The 15,883-nt window shown below is 40.7% G+C and overlaps 1 protein-coding gene across 2 annotated transcripts in view; it reads right to left on the bottom strand.

Moving 5' to 3' along the window:
- Positions 1-1,059: 1,059 nt before the first annotated feature.
- LOC146178633 (uncharacterized) overlaps positions 1,060-15,883 on the bottom strand; it is a 30,198-nt gene continuing 15,374 nt past the window's right edge. Inside the window, exons 1-3 of one of the 2 annotated variants that reach the window (XM_084579788.1) lie at positions 10,017-10,126; positions 4,210-4,330; positions 1,060-1,253 (exon numbers count right to left, since the gene is read on the bottom strand). In XM_084579788.1, the coding sequence (XP_084435914.1) occupies positions 1,076-1,253; positions 4,210-4,330; positions 10,017-10,116 (399 nt within the window). In that variant the 5' untranslated portion in view covers positions 10,117-10,126 and the 3' untranslated portion in view covers positions 1,060-1,075. Of the gene's footprint in view, positions 1,254-4,209; positions 4,331-10,016; positions 10,127-15,883 lie in introns of those variants that run through there. The other variant, XM_084579789.1, reaches the window with a different exon arrangement.

The following is a 15,883-nucleotide window of genomic DNA, read 5'->3' as shown; positions in this document are numbered from 1 at the left end:
GAAAGATGCGCGAGATCTGTCTCGAAGATTTCGGCCACTCGCTTATGGTTCTACAATGATCGAGGTTGTGCTAGTGACAGTTTGTGATGTTATCTAGATGGTTCTGAGCAGCCTTTGCATTGAGCGTTCATGTGCGCGACAGCATTCTTAGTTCGACGATCGACGAGCACGTGCGTTGCTACCGTCACCGCTCAGTTGCTATGTTCCTTTGCGGGTGCAAGTGAGCCCAATAAAGAGTTGATTTCAGTACCATCACACCTGTGCCTTCTTTTGGTTTGTATGGCCTTGTCACCACTACGTGACAATATGAGGCGATTTGAAATTACAAGAACCGCGTTCTTAGCCGCAGTGCGCGGCCACGCACAATAAAATATCACACATTGCCGCACAAACGTACGCAGTTCACGATGCACGTACACAATGCATACCCCATCGAGGCTACATTGTTAAATGCCTTTTAATTTCTGAAATCGTCTGGCGTCTGGAAGAGATTTCCTTTCTCCACATTTTACTAACCTCTATGCCAGGGCTTCGCTTGCTCTTCCATGAAAAAACTTGCAGCAGGCGCCTAGTCATTTGGATTTTCCCTCCGATAACATCCTCACGCGGCAGCATAAATACTTAACCAGAAGCTTGTGGACTCAATGCTCGAGCTAATTATTCAAACTTCTTGTAAAGGTATCAAATTTTGTGACGTAATATTTGAATTCCCGGCAGCGGTATAGAATACTTACGAATGAATGAAAGCGCTACATATTACACTTCCCTCATATGCAACAAATCATTTTAATATAAGGCCTGCTGCAATCTGCGGATTTTTTTTATTGAACACTAATTTCCTTTTCCGCACTACCTCACGCATCTTGAAGAGTATATATAGCTCGCTCCTTACCGGTGAATATATATATACTTCTAATGCGTTTTATTATAATTGTGACCGTTCGCAATTATTTTATTGAACGGTGACTTTAATAGATTCATTTCATATAGTCTATTAGGAAGACAAGAAATAACGGGAACACGCAATGAAGAGTTGAAATTTTATTTATACTGCCTGTCACTAACAGTAGAATTTCTATGAGGTAGTCTTCTCCTGAGCTTCTCTCCATGCTCGCTCTTTCTCTGCTAATTCTTCATTCTTTTTCTTGATTTGCTCTTCCGTGCAATCAGGTATATCATTGCAGCAATGAGGGAACTTTTGACCGTCATTCGAATGCCGAATAAGACATTTCGGAGCCTCCTTGCTATCACACCTATGTATGTGGATATGAAAGAGGGATCAATATTATGTAGTTAGTGTCAGCCTACATTGTGAACAATATTTGACGGTATCAATAGATTTCGCACTACTTTTATAGTTTGCAGGTGTAAATTTTGGAAATACTTTCGGGGTAGGAGTAAAATTCCTTCATAAAACCTAAACGTGTTTTCAGGGTTTAAATTCTGTGATCTTTCTTGACCGCTAATCTTTGTGTTTAATTTTATTTATTGCCATATTTAAAACATTTTTGATATGTCAAGTAAGCAATCGTATGCATTAGAGTACTATAGTGATAATCGTTTGCGTGCTAGCTTTATCTTCTGATGCACCCTGCATCTCAGCGGCTATTCCACACGCAGCGCTAATATATCGCCGCGCAGAATCCCACCAAAATAAATCAATATGTGCGGGATGGAGGGTTCTCTGGCGCGACAAAATGCTTAATTGTGGCGTCGGTCACAATGCCATGAAATTTATTTTCGAATGTTAGGGTCTATCGGGTCACTTAGCAAACCCCTCCGAGCACTCTGGATTGTGCGCAGCCTTCACTCCTCTGATGTGCTACAATAAGTAGTTAGTTCATTTTCTACCCTCATTAAAATCATAGTTAAATTCTATTACACAGAGAGTTCGGCAGTCATGAATTAGGGAAGCCAATTTATGACACCTGCACCGCCTCGTCGAATGATGACAAGGTTTCGACTTTTAGCTTTCATTAGTACACATACATTACCATAAATTTCATTCATCAAAGTGCTACTGTGCGGCTGCTAATCTTCGCTGCTAGTTAGGATTTCAAAGTTTTTAGGAGTATTGGCAGAGGTATAGATCGATTTCTTCTTCACTATTCAGACTTTATTCTGTATCTAAAGTGGATGTTCATATTGGAGCCACTATGAAAAAACTGCTGTTCGCTCAATCCTATCTGTAACAATTAGGCAACACGTTACGGGCGATAAACATGCCAAAAAATGTTTTTTGCTATTATGAGATAATTACCCGTACTAGCACGAAAATACCCTTCTTGTACTTCCCTTGAGCAGGGTTGTCACAGTATTGATTTAGTGGCTATCAATCAGACCTCCCTGCTAATATTTTTTAAACAATATCTAAATCCACCAAATGTGCTTTCACTTCGATTTTCGAAGGCGATCAATTAGACCGAGAAAAGCACGAAACGCTGTTTCTCGAATTTTGAGGATAGTTTACATGGCACAATACTCCCATATTTTTTTTATAGTTTGCTTTTTTCAACACTGATGTTCAAAAGTGCGAGAATGAAATCAAATCGATGTGAGTAATATAACTTTGTGCCTTCTGATGATATCTGTCAAACACCAGCAGTGTGATTATATGCGTAACTTTGAGCCCCCTCTGCATTGCATTTTTCGAAACTCGTGTTGTTCAATAGTGCCCAAGTGCTTTATAGACCATAGTGTACGGCCTTTAATACAGGCATCTATACGTCTAAATGTTCCTCCCGGCAAATAGATCTGTCGCTTTGGAGCAATCCAGCTCATTTACGAGGCTTAAATTCTTAAAAGCTCAATGCAATTCGTACCTTAGTAAATTAACGTAATGGGAGCTGCGCCTTCGTGAACACCAACGCCTCATAAATAGATGGTTTAAATATTCGCCCAACAAATATGTTTAACTGCGTCTTTTCTGTTCGACGTCAAGCACACGATCCTAGTATTTATGAATTTCAAAAGAGTACTCCGCTATGTACGTTAAATTATTTAAAAAATAGCGAGCCTTTCTCGCTGTCCTCCTCGTAAAGGTATAGTCCAGAGAATAGGACGAATACAAGTTATTAGATAAATTTGAAGACTTTATTTCGCCTAGCCCTATTTCTCACCATAGTGCGCCTCTAGAACTAAAATGATTAGGAGACTAAAGAAGCGCTTATGTTGAAGATTTTCGGGTGCAATGCGGCTTGAAGTTTTTTTTTTTTTAATTTGATAGCAGCCGTAGTGCTGTACAAAATAAAGAAAGAGCTATGATAAAAAAAAAGTTAAGAGGCATTGCTTTATTTATATAAAATACTATTGGAGGTTATGCTTACATTTTTATCCTCTATGATCGCTAGAAAACATTAACAATTGTTTTTCGACGCGCTCCTTTTAAATGTCAAGTTCTGAAAATGAGAATATTCGAACGTGCGGAGCAAAAGAACCGAATCCCTTCGTTTATTCCCTCAGCAGATTCCTTACTATATTTAGTGGCCTGCTTGTTAAAGCATTTATTTCCCCCATCAAAATCGTCAGATGGCTTGGGTGGAGGAACAACAATTTGGCAGAATATAGTTGGGAAACAGTTTGATTTTAAAATAAGCATGTTCGTAATTACTGTATGCCGTCAACAGTGTTGCCGAAATGTAAATGCAATACAACTGTGTTTAATAAATGAACTGCCAACTCATATCAAATTAATATAACAAACCACGCTTTCCGGCTATGGCGGAAGAAACTTAAGCAGCCAGAAATATTCATAGTAACCTCGCAGGTTTTGGCAGCTAAGCTATTTGAACATGCTGATTGATGGCTGCATTTAATCGTTTCATTTTTTCTCGAGTGCATTAAAGAACCTGCGAAGTTTTCAAAATGGATTTTACTTCATTCACAAATTTTTCCTCACCAGCAAACAAATTAGGCTTTGTAAGTGCAAGATATCGTAGCAATTGTAGCTAAATGATAAATTTGACTTCACTAAATATTCTAAGAGCTCATAACCATAGAGGCAAGCTCTATCGCGAGAACTTCCCCGCCATAATATTTTCGCGCCTTCACTCATGAGCAGTGTTTTCACAGGAAATTCTTCATCAATAACATTTCTGACTAAGTGACAACGTGGTGAAGTCCTGACGCCCTTATTTTGTGCTCAGGGAGTACAACCCAAGATAGCATTGCTATTTACGGTTAACATAAGGTAGTAGCAGTACGGCTTACTTTGTAATTTTCCAGTTTGGCGCATCGCAACGATGAAACTCACAAGGGGTTGGTCCAAGAAACCTTCCTGTTCCGTTCTCGAACTTTGCTCCGTCAGAAGATGCGCATCTTGACAAATCCCCTAAACCAAATCAACATTTTAAACAAACATTTCGCAGAAGTAAGTGAAAGGTGTAAATAATATATTGTTTCAAATCATATATATGAGTGCGGCTTTAAAAAAAAATGATTGCTAACAATAATTCAAAGGTACAGAACACTGACTACAATAAATAATGAGCTTATGGTTGGAAAGAACAGACCTTGAAATTATGGTTAAAATGAACCGATCTTGCCTCGTATAATATGGATTTAGCGATGCAATATTCAATAAAACAAGGATACGCAAGTTTAAATTGGCGCTTGTAATCCTGTAAAAACGAGTGAAGTGACCCCTTGGGGCGACATGCAGCAAATATTACTGTAGTCACCCACGTGACTATATCTTATTAAAATGTCACTGGTTTCCGTAATCGGTTTTTCTAATGGTTTTTGTATTCTATTCTTGGAGAAGCGTCCTTCTTGTTCTATCATTGGATTGGAAAACATTTATTTCTACATTAAAGGCAGAATGCAGATGGTCAGTGCTAAGTTGCTATCAGTGCCCGGCTGACAGCGACCTCAGTTGCCCATTAGAATGACCCGGGTTTGAGCTCCCATGTCTGAGCTTACCAACACGGCCTCATATTGATCGAGAGTAGGAACTTGTATTACAGATTGCAGGGGCGGGTCCTCTTTACAATTCCACAATATCAAATTTTGTTCTCTCTCTGGTGCGCGCGTGAGCAAAACCCACTTTCCTTTCGTATCGCCTCTTATACGTTCTTTCGCTTTGTCCTTTGATGGCGACACAGTTATTTTAATTCCCTGGATGAGACGGCGACTATGTAGGACTAAATTTCCGTGCGTAAGGCATACGTTCCTGTGCCGCAGCAGTTTTGTGTGCGGACATAAATGCATGCTACTCTTTGCTAAAAAATGGTAAATACTATCTGAAGGGTGATGTTTTTGATAACCCGCAATCATCATTGCGGAGAATACTCGTGTTTCAGCTTCATACGACATAAAAACGGGATAATGCACGGCACAAATAATTCTCCGTTATTTTTTCTACAGTGTTTCTGACCAAAACCGTTACTGAAGACAAAACTGGAGACAGGAAGCTTTTCATTAAACAGAGAAAAAAAATTCGATGGTTAAAGTGCTGTGCTATGTCGATTTCATTTCAGCCTTCGAAAAATAAAAAAAAACTAGCACGCATGTTCACCACCAACAGAAGATAAGCGCCTTGAATATTATTTAATACTCCTGTGTTTTGTGAACGGTGAACATTGACCAAGTTTAAAACAAATTGCCCCTATGGCACCAGCTGAACATATAGTGTTGGAACAGAATGCTTTTTACATTCATTTAGAATATGCATTGCTTGCAGCGAGAAGATGAGCTGTTTTTTTAACGTCTGCTTTTAATGTGGTTCATACCTAGTGGGGCAAATGTGGAAAGGGCATAGAGCCTAAACATCTCGAGCCTAAAGTTGTCGGGAGACATTGAAATTCTTTATTTGGTGTGCGCGATGGTTTAAATACGGCTTTTTTGATTATAGCGCCAAGTTTTTCATGCAGATATAGCAAAGACTGTACAAATGTCAATAAATGATCAATGCACCGAGCGGTTTACACCACAGACCATTATAGTACCAACATATTAGCGCTGTTTTACATTTTAAACGCTATTTTTGGCTGCCGCTTCGAATAGATTACACATAGCGCCGGGCAACCAGCTACGCTCGCACTCGCCTTTAAGGTCGTCATCGTCGGAACAAGACCGTACCGAGACGCGCTTGCATAATGAGGTATGCACGACCAGCTTCACAAAATCAGTCAGATTAGTAGAGAGAATTTAGATGAAAGCTCGTGTCGGCATAGGTGCTGCTATCCAGCATCTTCATATTATTGACAATGATAATTGAATACGCTCGAGAAATTAAAAATTAAAATGGCAAATTGTCCGGAAAACTTCCGACTATCAGGCGCTGCATTTTGATAGCGCGAGCGGGTTAGAGAAGCGGGCAAGGCCGAAATAATATTTACGTGGCATGCTGGTGTGTGTTGACTTGCAGAATGGAAAATGACGCCCAAGACCTCCAGCAAAGGGTTTCTAATAAACCACATACAACATAGCGCTCCTTGAGCGCACAATTTGTACCAAGCTCATAAACTGCACTGAAGTTACTCCACCACGTGATGTCTGCTTTTAGGTGGTATAACAACGTGGTTCACGAAATTACATATATCTGACGAACTCCTGAACTACCTTCCCTCTCCAGAACTGACGCAGCGGAAAGAACTTGAAAGGAATTATCTTGCAAACCAATGCCAAACTGGACCATATAAGCTTGATACCGCTCAATAAAGCGTACTTCGCTTCTTCTGTGCTTTTAATGCCTACCTATATGCATATTACTGGATATTTCGAACAGAATTCACTCGTCATCACCATCCAGTAAAGGATGCTTCTTGCTGATCGTGTAATAGTTTGAAAGTAGCTGAGGAAGCGATGGAACAATAGTGCATTAGACTCATGCGTCGCTATTGGTAATAGACCTCTACGTTTCGCTCCGCGCTCCTGAAATACTACTATTACACACTTCACTATCATTATCAATGCTATTCAGTAGAAATAAAGCGTCCAGTACCAAACGCTTTTGTTGCTCCTAAGTTAAGAAAAATATTTCCAGTGCAACATGTTATGCTGCATGTATGGAGTTTCGAACATAAATCCTCCTTCAAATACGTGTTTTCGCGGCAACTTTTTAGCCGGTCTCGCGTCTTCGTCGAGAGTACCGTTGAGACTCGACATGTTCCATGTTATTAGAGCCTCTTTTGCCGTATGTATAGTATTAACCCTCCCTGTTGTTATGTGAATTTCAAGCGTGTTTTTCAGGTTGTTTTTTGTAGAGATCATTCTGCAATGATGCATTTTTATTTATGGTGATCGAAGATTGTGTCACAATTATAGATATATTGGCTTTGGTCACTATATATATATTTCAACATCACGGTAATTTTTCTTACCTCGTTCGTGCTTAATTCATTATGCTTATAATATTGCCCTTCCTACGCGTATCTCCTTCTAAGTTCTGTTTCAAAATATTGCCAGGTTACTTACGATACTGGAAAAGCTCAGGCGATAGCCCATTTAACCCTCACAAGTTCATGATGTCACTATTTCGCACTGACAAAAAACTTACACAACACAAAAAGTTCATGGTCAAACCTCGCGAGGAATCAGGTACCTCGCCACACCATTCAGCAGCCTAAAGAGTGACGACTCTTATATCCTGCGTGGATTGAGTCGGTACACTCAGTTACCACATTTTCGGTTGTCACAAGAAATGTAAATGGGCCTTGTTATCTTTACAGTAACTTTGAATTAAGCAATAAATATTCACTTTAAAGCTGTGCCGACAGGAAGATAATAAAATATAAATTTCTGTGCAAATGTCAAAAAAGGCAAATAATGGAAACCTTTGCCACTGGAACAAATAATCTACCCAGATGGGTTAAAACTTTCCTAATAGCTGACGATTACCACTCTTTTGACCCGAGTTTTCCTTTGCTATTAGCCAGCCTTCACCTGCCTAGCACAACATTTGAAGATAAAAGTTTAGGCAAAAATTTTGAAACACGCTAAAACGAGCATGAACACCGAAAATGGCCGATGAATCGTCCTTTTGTTGGTCCAGGCGCTGTAAACATTCTGTTAGATAGCAAAGCACTTTTGTCGTACTATAACAGGAAAGATTACAGCTTCCTTGATTGCACTGCCACGCTGCTTAGCCTAACATCAATAGCAAACGGTTATGCAGCTGAGGCAAACAACAAAAAAGCTAATAGATATATGCTCCATTAATGATGCTGCGATTTCATCTTTCATTCTTTGGTAGTCTCTTCCAATGACACTAATAGGACTTTTTGCGCACCTATCAGAACTCCTTGAGGATATCCGTAATGCTCGCAATTTCGCACAGTATGCTTACAGGAAATTTTAAAGGTATATTTTTGCACAGGAATTTAGCTTAAATGCGTGTCTTATTGTTCTCATTTTTTTATTGAAAACTGAATATCTAAAGCGACAACCGACGCTTTTATACCAGCTGGATCACTATGAAATACTTTTTCAAGGCATTCTAAGACTAAAGAAGTCGTTTATGATAGTGTTCACTATAACCGCTCATAGGCCGAGTTTGCTAGAGGCTGAAGGAGAAAAATTTTCATAATATCGACCTTTGAGTAAATTAGAAACATAGTGCACAACGTCGAAAGCGAATTCGTGCCGCTACCAGTTTAGCTCGTATTTTAGAAATAACGTAATTAACTGTTTCACAAAAGCCGTAGCCATGCATAGCCCTAGCCCTGTGAATAGAAATCAGATTAGGCAGGTGGCGAAAGCTGTGGGCCTCCACACCTGATATGAACAAGCAGCCGAAAGAAGAGTCTACAGCACCGCGAACAAAATATCTTAACACTAATAGGTTCAGAAGAACTTATTAAAGTAAAAATCGGCAACAGTAGTCTACGTAACGACTGAATCACAAAAAGTATTTTTCTAATGTTTTTTATATGGTACCACGACCCATAACAACAACAAAATCGCAAAATAACTGCCGCAAGAATTTTTCAATTTTTCTTCCTCAGATCCACTCTGGATGGTGGACGAATTTATCATTTTTAAATCACTTCGAGTAATGTGGATATAGTAGAATGCACAGAAATGTGATATAGCGTAAGTGTGAGATGTGCGTGTCTCAAAGATATTTTGAAAATGTCGCCAATAATACAGTTGTCTTTTAAAGGCATATTTTTGAAAAGCTGGACATATGTATCGTGTCTTTCAGAGGGCGGTGATCGCTATGGCGAACGATAATTTAATTGTTCGATGGCGTCTTTAGAATTTAAGTTCAGTACAGGTGGAAGGAAAAAATTGGGGAAGCACTAAAATAGGAAATTTAAGGGTCTGAAGCGACAATGTAAAATACGGCTCCGATTACCGCATTCCTGAGAAGATCCTAATTTGTGTGCATGCAGCTTGCTACTAGGTTATTCAGAAATCTATTTACTTGGGCCTGTTTATTCCAGCACAAAAGCAGCAGCCCAAATTCCTAAAATGCAACTTTATATAAAAACAGCATATATCCTAAGTGCCACTTTAAACAAGCCGTTTGAATGCGGTTGTGGGCATAAGATCACCGTGTCTAACCGAGGATCCAAGTTTACTGAAGCATTGTGTTTATATTTGGATCTCACCTTCGTATGTGAATGCGAAAACTTAAGAGATGTTATGCAGTCTCCCGTGGTCAAGCAATCTGACCGTCAATCAGTGCACTGGTTTTTAGCTCTCCCCATGCTATTGCAATGTTTGTAACTTTTCTCTCTAACTTTCGATGATGAGTCGAGTACGGCAATCTAATTTTCTGTGAAACGGCCTCTTCAACTCCACTCTGGCAAATACACTGGCGAACAAATACATAACACCAATCGTTTACTGCTCATTTATCAAGCTTCAGGAAGATTCGTCTGAGGCAGAAGTAGAAAAAAAAAGCGAACATCAGTGCTCATTTTACATCTGAAAATATTCCATCTACGGAGATGTTTAGAGGCTTTTGAGAGAAATTTTGGAGCATATTGAAATACATCAGGTACGATTTTGTATTATTTCATGAAGTGTTCAGGCTGTGACGTCAATGTAGAAACAAAATTCCTGCTTACGTTTGGGTTGCGGTGGAGAAGCATCACATGTCGGACACCACATCACAAAAGATGTGAAAGCTAGTAGCAGTATTGTCGTGTTCAATTTTGCAGGCCTCATCGTGTTGTCCCACCCTAAAGAAAGTGTAAAATCCGGGTAATTCAAATTGTCTGCGAAAAACAGCAAGCCTATACAAATAGCCAGAAAAGAATGTTTACTTTGGTCACAACAAATGTTGAAAATTTGGAAAGATATTATAATAATGAACGCTCCTCGGGCTACTTTCGATGCTATGGGTAGCGCTTTTCATCGCGGTTATATTTTTGTCAGTTGCTTAGATTATGTGACCTAATCCTGCAGCCGCAATAAACACAGGTCCACATAAAAGAATGCAGACGTTTTGAGCACAAGCATGAAGTCTCGTTACAGGGAATTACAGTTCAATACCGAAACAAATCTTAAACTCCTAAAAAAATTTACTTTTATGCAATAACCCATCATTCTTTTTTTCTCTAAGCAGTACCTTCCGATGCTCCCAATGTTGTTTAGCTCCGCTCTAACTATTTAAAATGGGCATGGACACGGACGTTGATTTACCTTTCCTCTACTGTAGTGGTAATTGAAAATGGGGCGCCATACTTTTACTGTCGTCTGCTTTTTGTTACTGGATGGGTTCTTAAGTTCCTGCTGTATCTGTTTCCCGCAATATAAATTTTAGGTCTTCTTGGTATTCACAGAGGTTTAGGGATCGGCATATGGGAACGCAGATATATTTTGTTCCTCTTCGCTTTTCCCGACTGCTGTAAGCGAATTTTTCTTATGAAGACATAGAATTCCGTTCCAGAACCTCCGTGCTTCATTTTCTTGCTAAATTCCTTGTAACTGATTTGCAGCCTAGTCTGCATTCCATTTGCGCAACGCTTTCAGGGCGCGGAACATGTCATTTTGTTAGGCTTCAATACAGAAATGAAAGGGAACATTTTTATCATTATTTTGCTATGAAAAAAGACATCATATTTGCATCACAATAAGCACAGAAGACGGGCGAAACACCGTCCACCGTCCTGTGGGAAACAATACATTAGTTGTAAATAGGACTTTTTCAGCGTCTACTAGCAATTCGAAAATACCACAAATTCCTACTTATTTATTTGGTTCTCTATACAGGTGCCTTCACCGCCTCAATGACACTGTTGTATGAAGGAAAACTGCAGGAAACTAATGCTTTAATTGAATAATGTTTAAGCAAATTAAAACAGCTAAGCAGAGCTGTAAAACGAAAATATAAAATACGGGACACTGAAATAATCTCCAAGTTGATAATCTTCAAAGTGACGTGCTTCAAGAATTCGTATCATATTAAGTGTAGACAGTACACTATAATATCACGTGCAGTGCCACTGCCTGAACGCGTGAACTAAACGGAATGATGACAGACTGTGCGACAAAAAGGACTAAAACTCGCCACACATATTACATTCACAAATATTCTTCAAACGCGTGTTCTATTGCGCGTAATTATGGGCAATTTGAATTAAGATACAAGTCAGTACGACAGCGCATATCAAGAATTATCATCTTGTGAAAGCGGGGTTTGCAGGTGAAGTGGGCAGAAGAAATGTACGTGTTCTTGTTTATTCCTTACAGGCCATAGTAAATTCGGAGCATATACTAGATATGCAATTAATCCGTGGTGTGCTGGAGGTTTACAACCAAAATTTCCTTAAATTGATATTATATTCTTATGGAAGTTATAGTTACCAGGAACAAGCCTTGCTGCGTTGGTTTGGAAGTGTTCGAGCTTTTTTATTAGGTTAGAGTTTTCAGGATCCCTAGCCTACTCGAGTACCGGACGAACATTTGTTAAGTAAAGAAGTTATTTTACTTTAGGAGGTGATTTACAAAGATTAGATTTAACGAGGCTTAAGAGTCGTAACGACTTTGAGGGGAAATATTCAACATATTTGTTCGGTGTTACATTTTCCGAAAAATAGACCCCGAGACATTTTTAATGATGGACCTTTGTTTGATCCAAATTATATACTGATTTCAGAGAAAAATGATTACGGTTGAATGACACATTTTGAGATTTGGAATTGTTCAAATACAAGCCCCACGTATCGCACCAAGCATGACGTCTGTTCAGATCACTCTGCAAACTGCTGACATCTTTATCATTGTCTACCCTGTTGTAAATGGCATAATCATTCGCATATAATCGCACTTCACAATTCAGTTTTTGCACAATGCCATTTATAACGATTAAAAATAGCAGACACCCCAAAACTGACATCTGGGGCATTCCAGAGGTTACGGTGGCATGTGGTGGTTTAGTTCTGTTTAAGACATGCTGTGTTGACTCAGACAAGTAATTTCTAGTTTAATGCAATATTGCACGGTGTATAAGGAGACAAGGTAGTTTAAGTAACAGCAGTGCGTGAGGAACGGTATCAAGCTACTTCACATGGGACAAGAGGCCATCCTCCACCCGGTAGACCCGGCGCAGCTCCCAGTTGCTTCGCTCATAACTGGAACGGAGAGAGCGGATTATGGTAGCGATGGCTGCATCCCGAGTTTAAGCAGCCCGCAAGTCGGTCCGCAAGCGAAGATGACGAGAAAAAAACGTCGGCGTCTTGATGAGCAGCAATGCGCCGATGCACGATGGAGAAATCGTACTTCTGGAGTTTTAGGGACCAGCAGGCAATCTTCGCATTCAGGTGTTTGCAGGACTGAAGCAAGTAAAAGCGCTAGTATCTGTTACGATAGTGAAGTGGCGCCCATATAGGGAGGCCCGGAACCTTTCGACGGCCCAGACGACGGCGAAACATTCTGATTAAGACTGGCGGACGCGTTCAGCGTCCGAAAGTTGCCGGCTGACATAAGCGAGAACCTTCTGGTAACCAGACTCGTCTTCCTGCCCGAGAACTGCCTCTACACCATCTTGGCTCGCGTCTGTAGGTAAAGTAGCTGGGGCCGATTCATCGTAATGGGCCAGGGTAGGAGGCTGATGAACGAAGGCACTCTTGATGCCTGAAAAGTGCGCTGTTCGGTTGATGTCCATTTCCAAGCAGCGCTCTTATTCAGTTTTGCTTCAAAGGTCCGCTTCGCTTCGAAACGTTCCAGATGGAGCGACGGAAATAGACAGTAAACGCGAGAAAACTTTCGAGTTCTTTGGGAGTGGGTGGGGATTCGTAAGCCATGAGCGCTCGATGCTTTTAAGAGATCAGGCGTCAGTGTGGGCCCCATGGACGGGACTCATTCGGGGTATGAAGGGATGCGTGGCAGGAGCCTCTCGAGATACTGCGATGTCAGCTGCCATAGATTGTGGACATCGTGCAGATGCCTCGAATCACTTTAGTTCCTTGCGAGCTGTTTGCTGGATCGCCGATGACAGCCCTTGAAGCTTTCTTCAATGCTAACTATAGTTGTAGTGTTGGCAAACAGCCCACACCTTGGCATCATGCGACTAGTCTACAATGGTACAAAAGTAGGGAAGCGGCGAATGACATCACAGTTGGCGTTCAGGACATCTTTTTCTATCATGAAAGGGTCAACATATAACCGAAGCCTTTCAGCACATGTGCAAACTTATCTTCCTTGATAATGTGACGGACTGTTGTTTTACAATGCTCTAAGAACATCTTTTTATAGGGTTTGCAAATTTCTCCGGGTAGCTGAGCTCTGCCTGCGGGGAGGGGTTCAGGTGTATTTTTTCTTCGCATAAGACTCGCCAAAGCACTGGCGATATTTGGATTCCTAATCCTCCCATGTTTGCAAAAGAGTCCTCACGGCATGCTTTTCTCATTCAGGTGCTGTGATATCAATGCATTGTTTCCTTATCCGAAGTGGCGTATTAGGTTTACTTATAGAAATATTACATGATTCTTTCCCTGAGCACACATTTTGAAAATATAGTTTTGCCCACCTTTGCTTCTATTTTACTAACACAACATACAGATAAGGACATTTTACAGCTGTGAAATACCATTTCACACCTATACTAGAAATACCATTTCTAGTATAGCGTTAAAGTTTCAGTCTATGCTGAAAAGTTTCAGAAAATAATTTTCATTACCTGTGAAAAACGCCTTGAGACACTTCAGGACCACAGATTGAAGTGAAGAGTATAGCCTGAGCATCCGCTTTTATACTTCTTGGTTCTCACCAACAGTAACTGAACTCAACTGTTCTGAATATGCACTTACGTAATTCCATTTGTTGTGTTTGCCATTTCTCTATCATAGGCTTGACTACTTTCCAAGAAGAATAATGTCAGGCACTGAATAGTTTTATTGACATGAATGACCTTTTCATTTACTTTTGAACAAAGATATTGCCTTTGTATAACGAGGCAATATCCTGGTGACATTTTCCTGGTGACATTTTCCCAACACTTTGCTTTATATATTGATTATTCGTCGTGGCATTGCGTTTTGAAAAGATTGAAGAAATTACATTCTTCTAAAACGGTTATCCTTTGTTCCTTACTGTTGCAGTAACGGAGGCAGCCCTGCGGGGACGCTGCTTTAGCAGCCCACCCTCTGCTGTGGCATCGGGCTAATCCCGCGATAGACATTTCGCCATAGAGTAAGATATATATAGAGAGCGGACACTCCCATAGGGCCCCAGCGGCCCGCTGTGCACCCAGCGGAGTCGGCGAAGCATGTCAGCCTCAGGGCGGGGCGCTTCAAAATACCAAATCTCGGAGACTGGAATGTTACTTTCAGTTTCGGTGTTTTGCGTGCATCTCGTAGTTTGATACACAAGTGTTTGCGCCACTTACGCAAAGTAGTTACCACCATTGCTTAAACAAGCGGAGGCAGTACTTGAAGCAATACAGAACGATCTTGCTCGTCATCAACCCACTCTTGCGCCCTTTTATATTGCCCGACAGGGACGCAAAAGTGTTCTCAGGGGCATATAGGGCTATAGATAAAGCAGGACCGTTTGATTCGGCAGGCTGCGGCGCATGCTACCTAGCCGGGACAATTAGTACTATTTCCACTTATTCTTGCCCTACTTTTAGGAAGCAAATATTCTATATTCAGTTTCTTCGACCTGTCTACAGTCTATTTTTAATTACGTAGAGTACTGAAGCTAAGCTTTTTTTTGTAGGTGCAACGCCGTCTGGCATAGTCGTTGAACCTCGAGCTGGGCCGAAAATGGCGTCGAGTGTCCTCTCTTTATATATATGGTACTCTATGATCTCGTTTCATTCTCTGTCCTTCATTACGTCGCGCCCTATTTCTGCAGGCGATGCGGTTGACGGTCGCGCTGTGATGTTGATTTCATTTCACTTGGTCCTCGGTGTTGAAGCACTGTTTTTCGCTTTTTCGTTTGCAGAGCGTCTTTGCAAGACACATGGTGCTTTTGTTATGCTTTTTCCGGTTCCTTGTTCGAAGGGGTTCGCCTGAGCGTTTAGGGAAATTTCGCCTCATTGCAGCACGCGGGCCTGTAGAGATTTCGCACTTGAGCTGTCAAGTATGTCCATCTCAGGGATTCGCGCTCCGACATTTCTGCAGATTAAGAACTTTGCATTTGGCCACACATCTGGTCGGTGCTCAGCCTCTTTATGCCGAGAGCCGTAAAAACTCTTACGACGAAGCTCGATTAACCCGGTAACCTTCATTTTTAATTCTTTTTGAAGAAAGGGCACAGGCACCAATTACGTATAAACTCACTAATTTTGCGTCCAGTATCAAAATACACCACTACAAAATAGAAACTCATCACTTACTCTGACAGTAATGACAGCTTGAAATGTCGGCAGGATAAGCAAACCACCGTGCAGTGATCCATATTTCCCTTCGTTTATCGCAACGCGGAGAATCCCACCGTTTTCTGTTAAATCAAAAAGCTTGAAGAATAATCAAAAGACTCTATAATA

The sequence above is a fragment of the Amblyomma maculatum genome, chromosome 9 (genome assembly GCF_055883805.1).
Source record: "Amblyomma maculatum isolate TAMU_Amacu chromosome 9, ASM5588380v1, whole genome shotgun sequence".
NCBI lineage: Eukaryota > Metazoa > Arthropoda > Arachnida > Ixodida > Ixodidae > Amblyomma > Amblyomma maculatum.
This window is presented reverse-complemented; position numbering and strand designations above follow the sequence as displayed.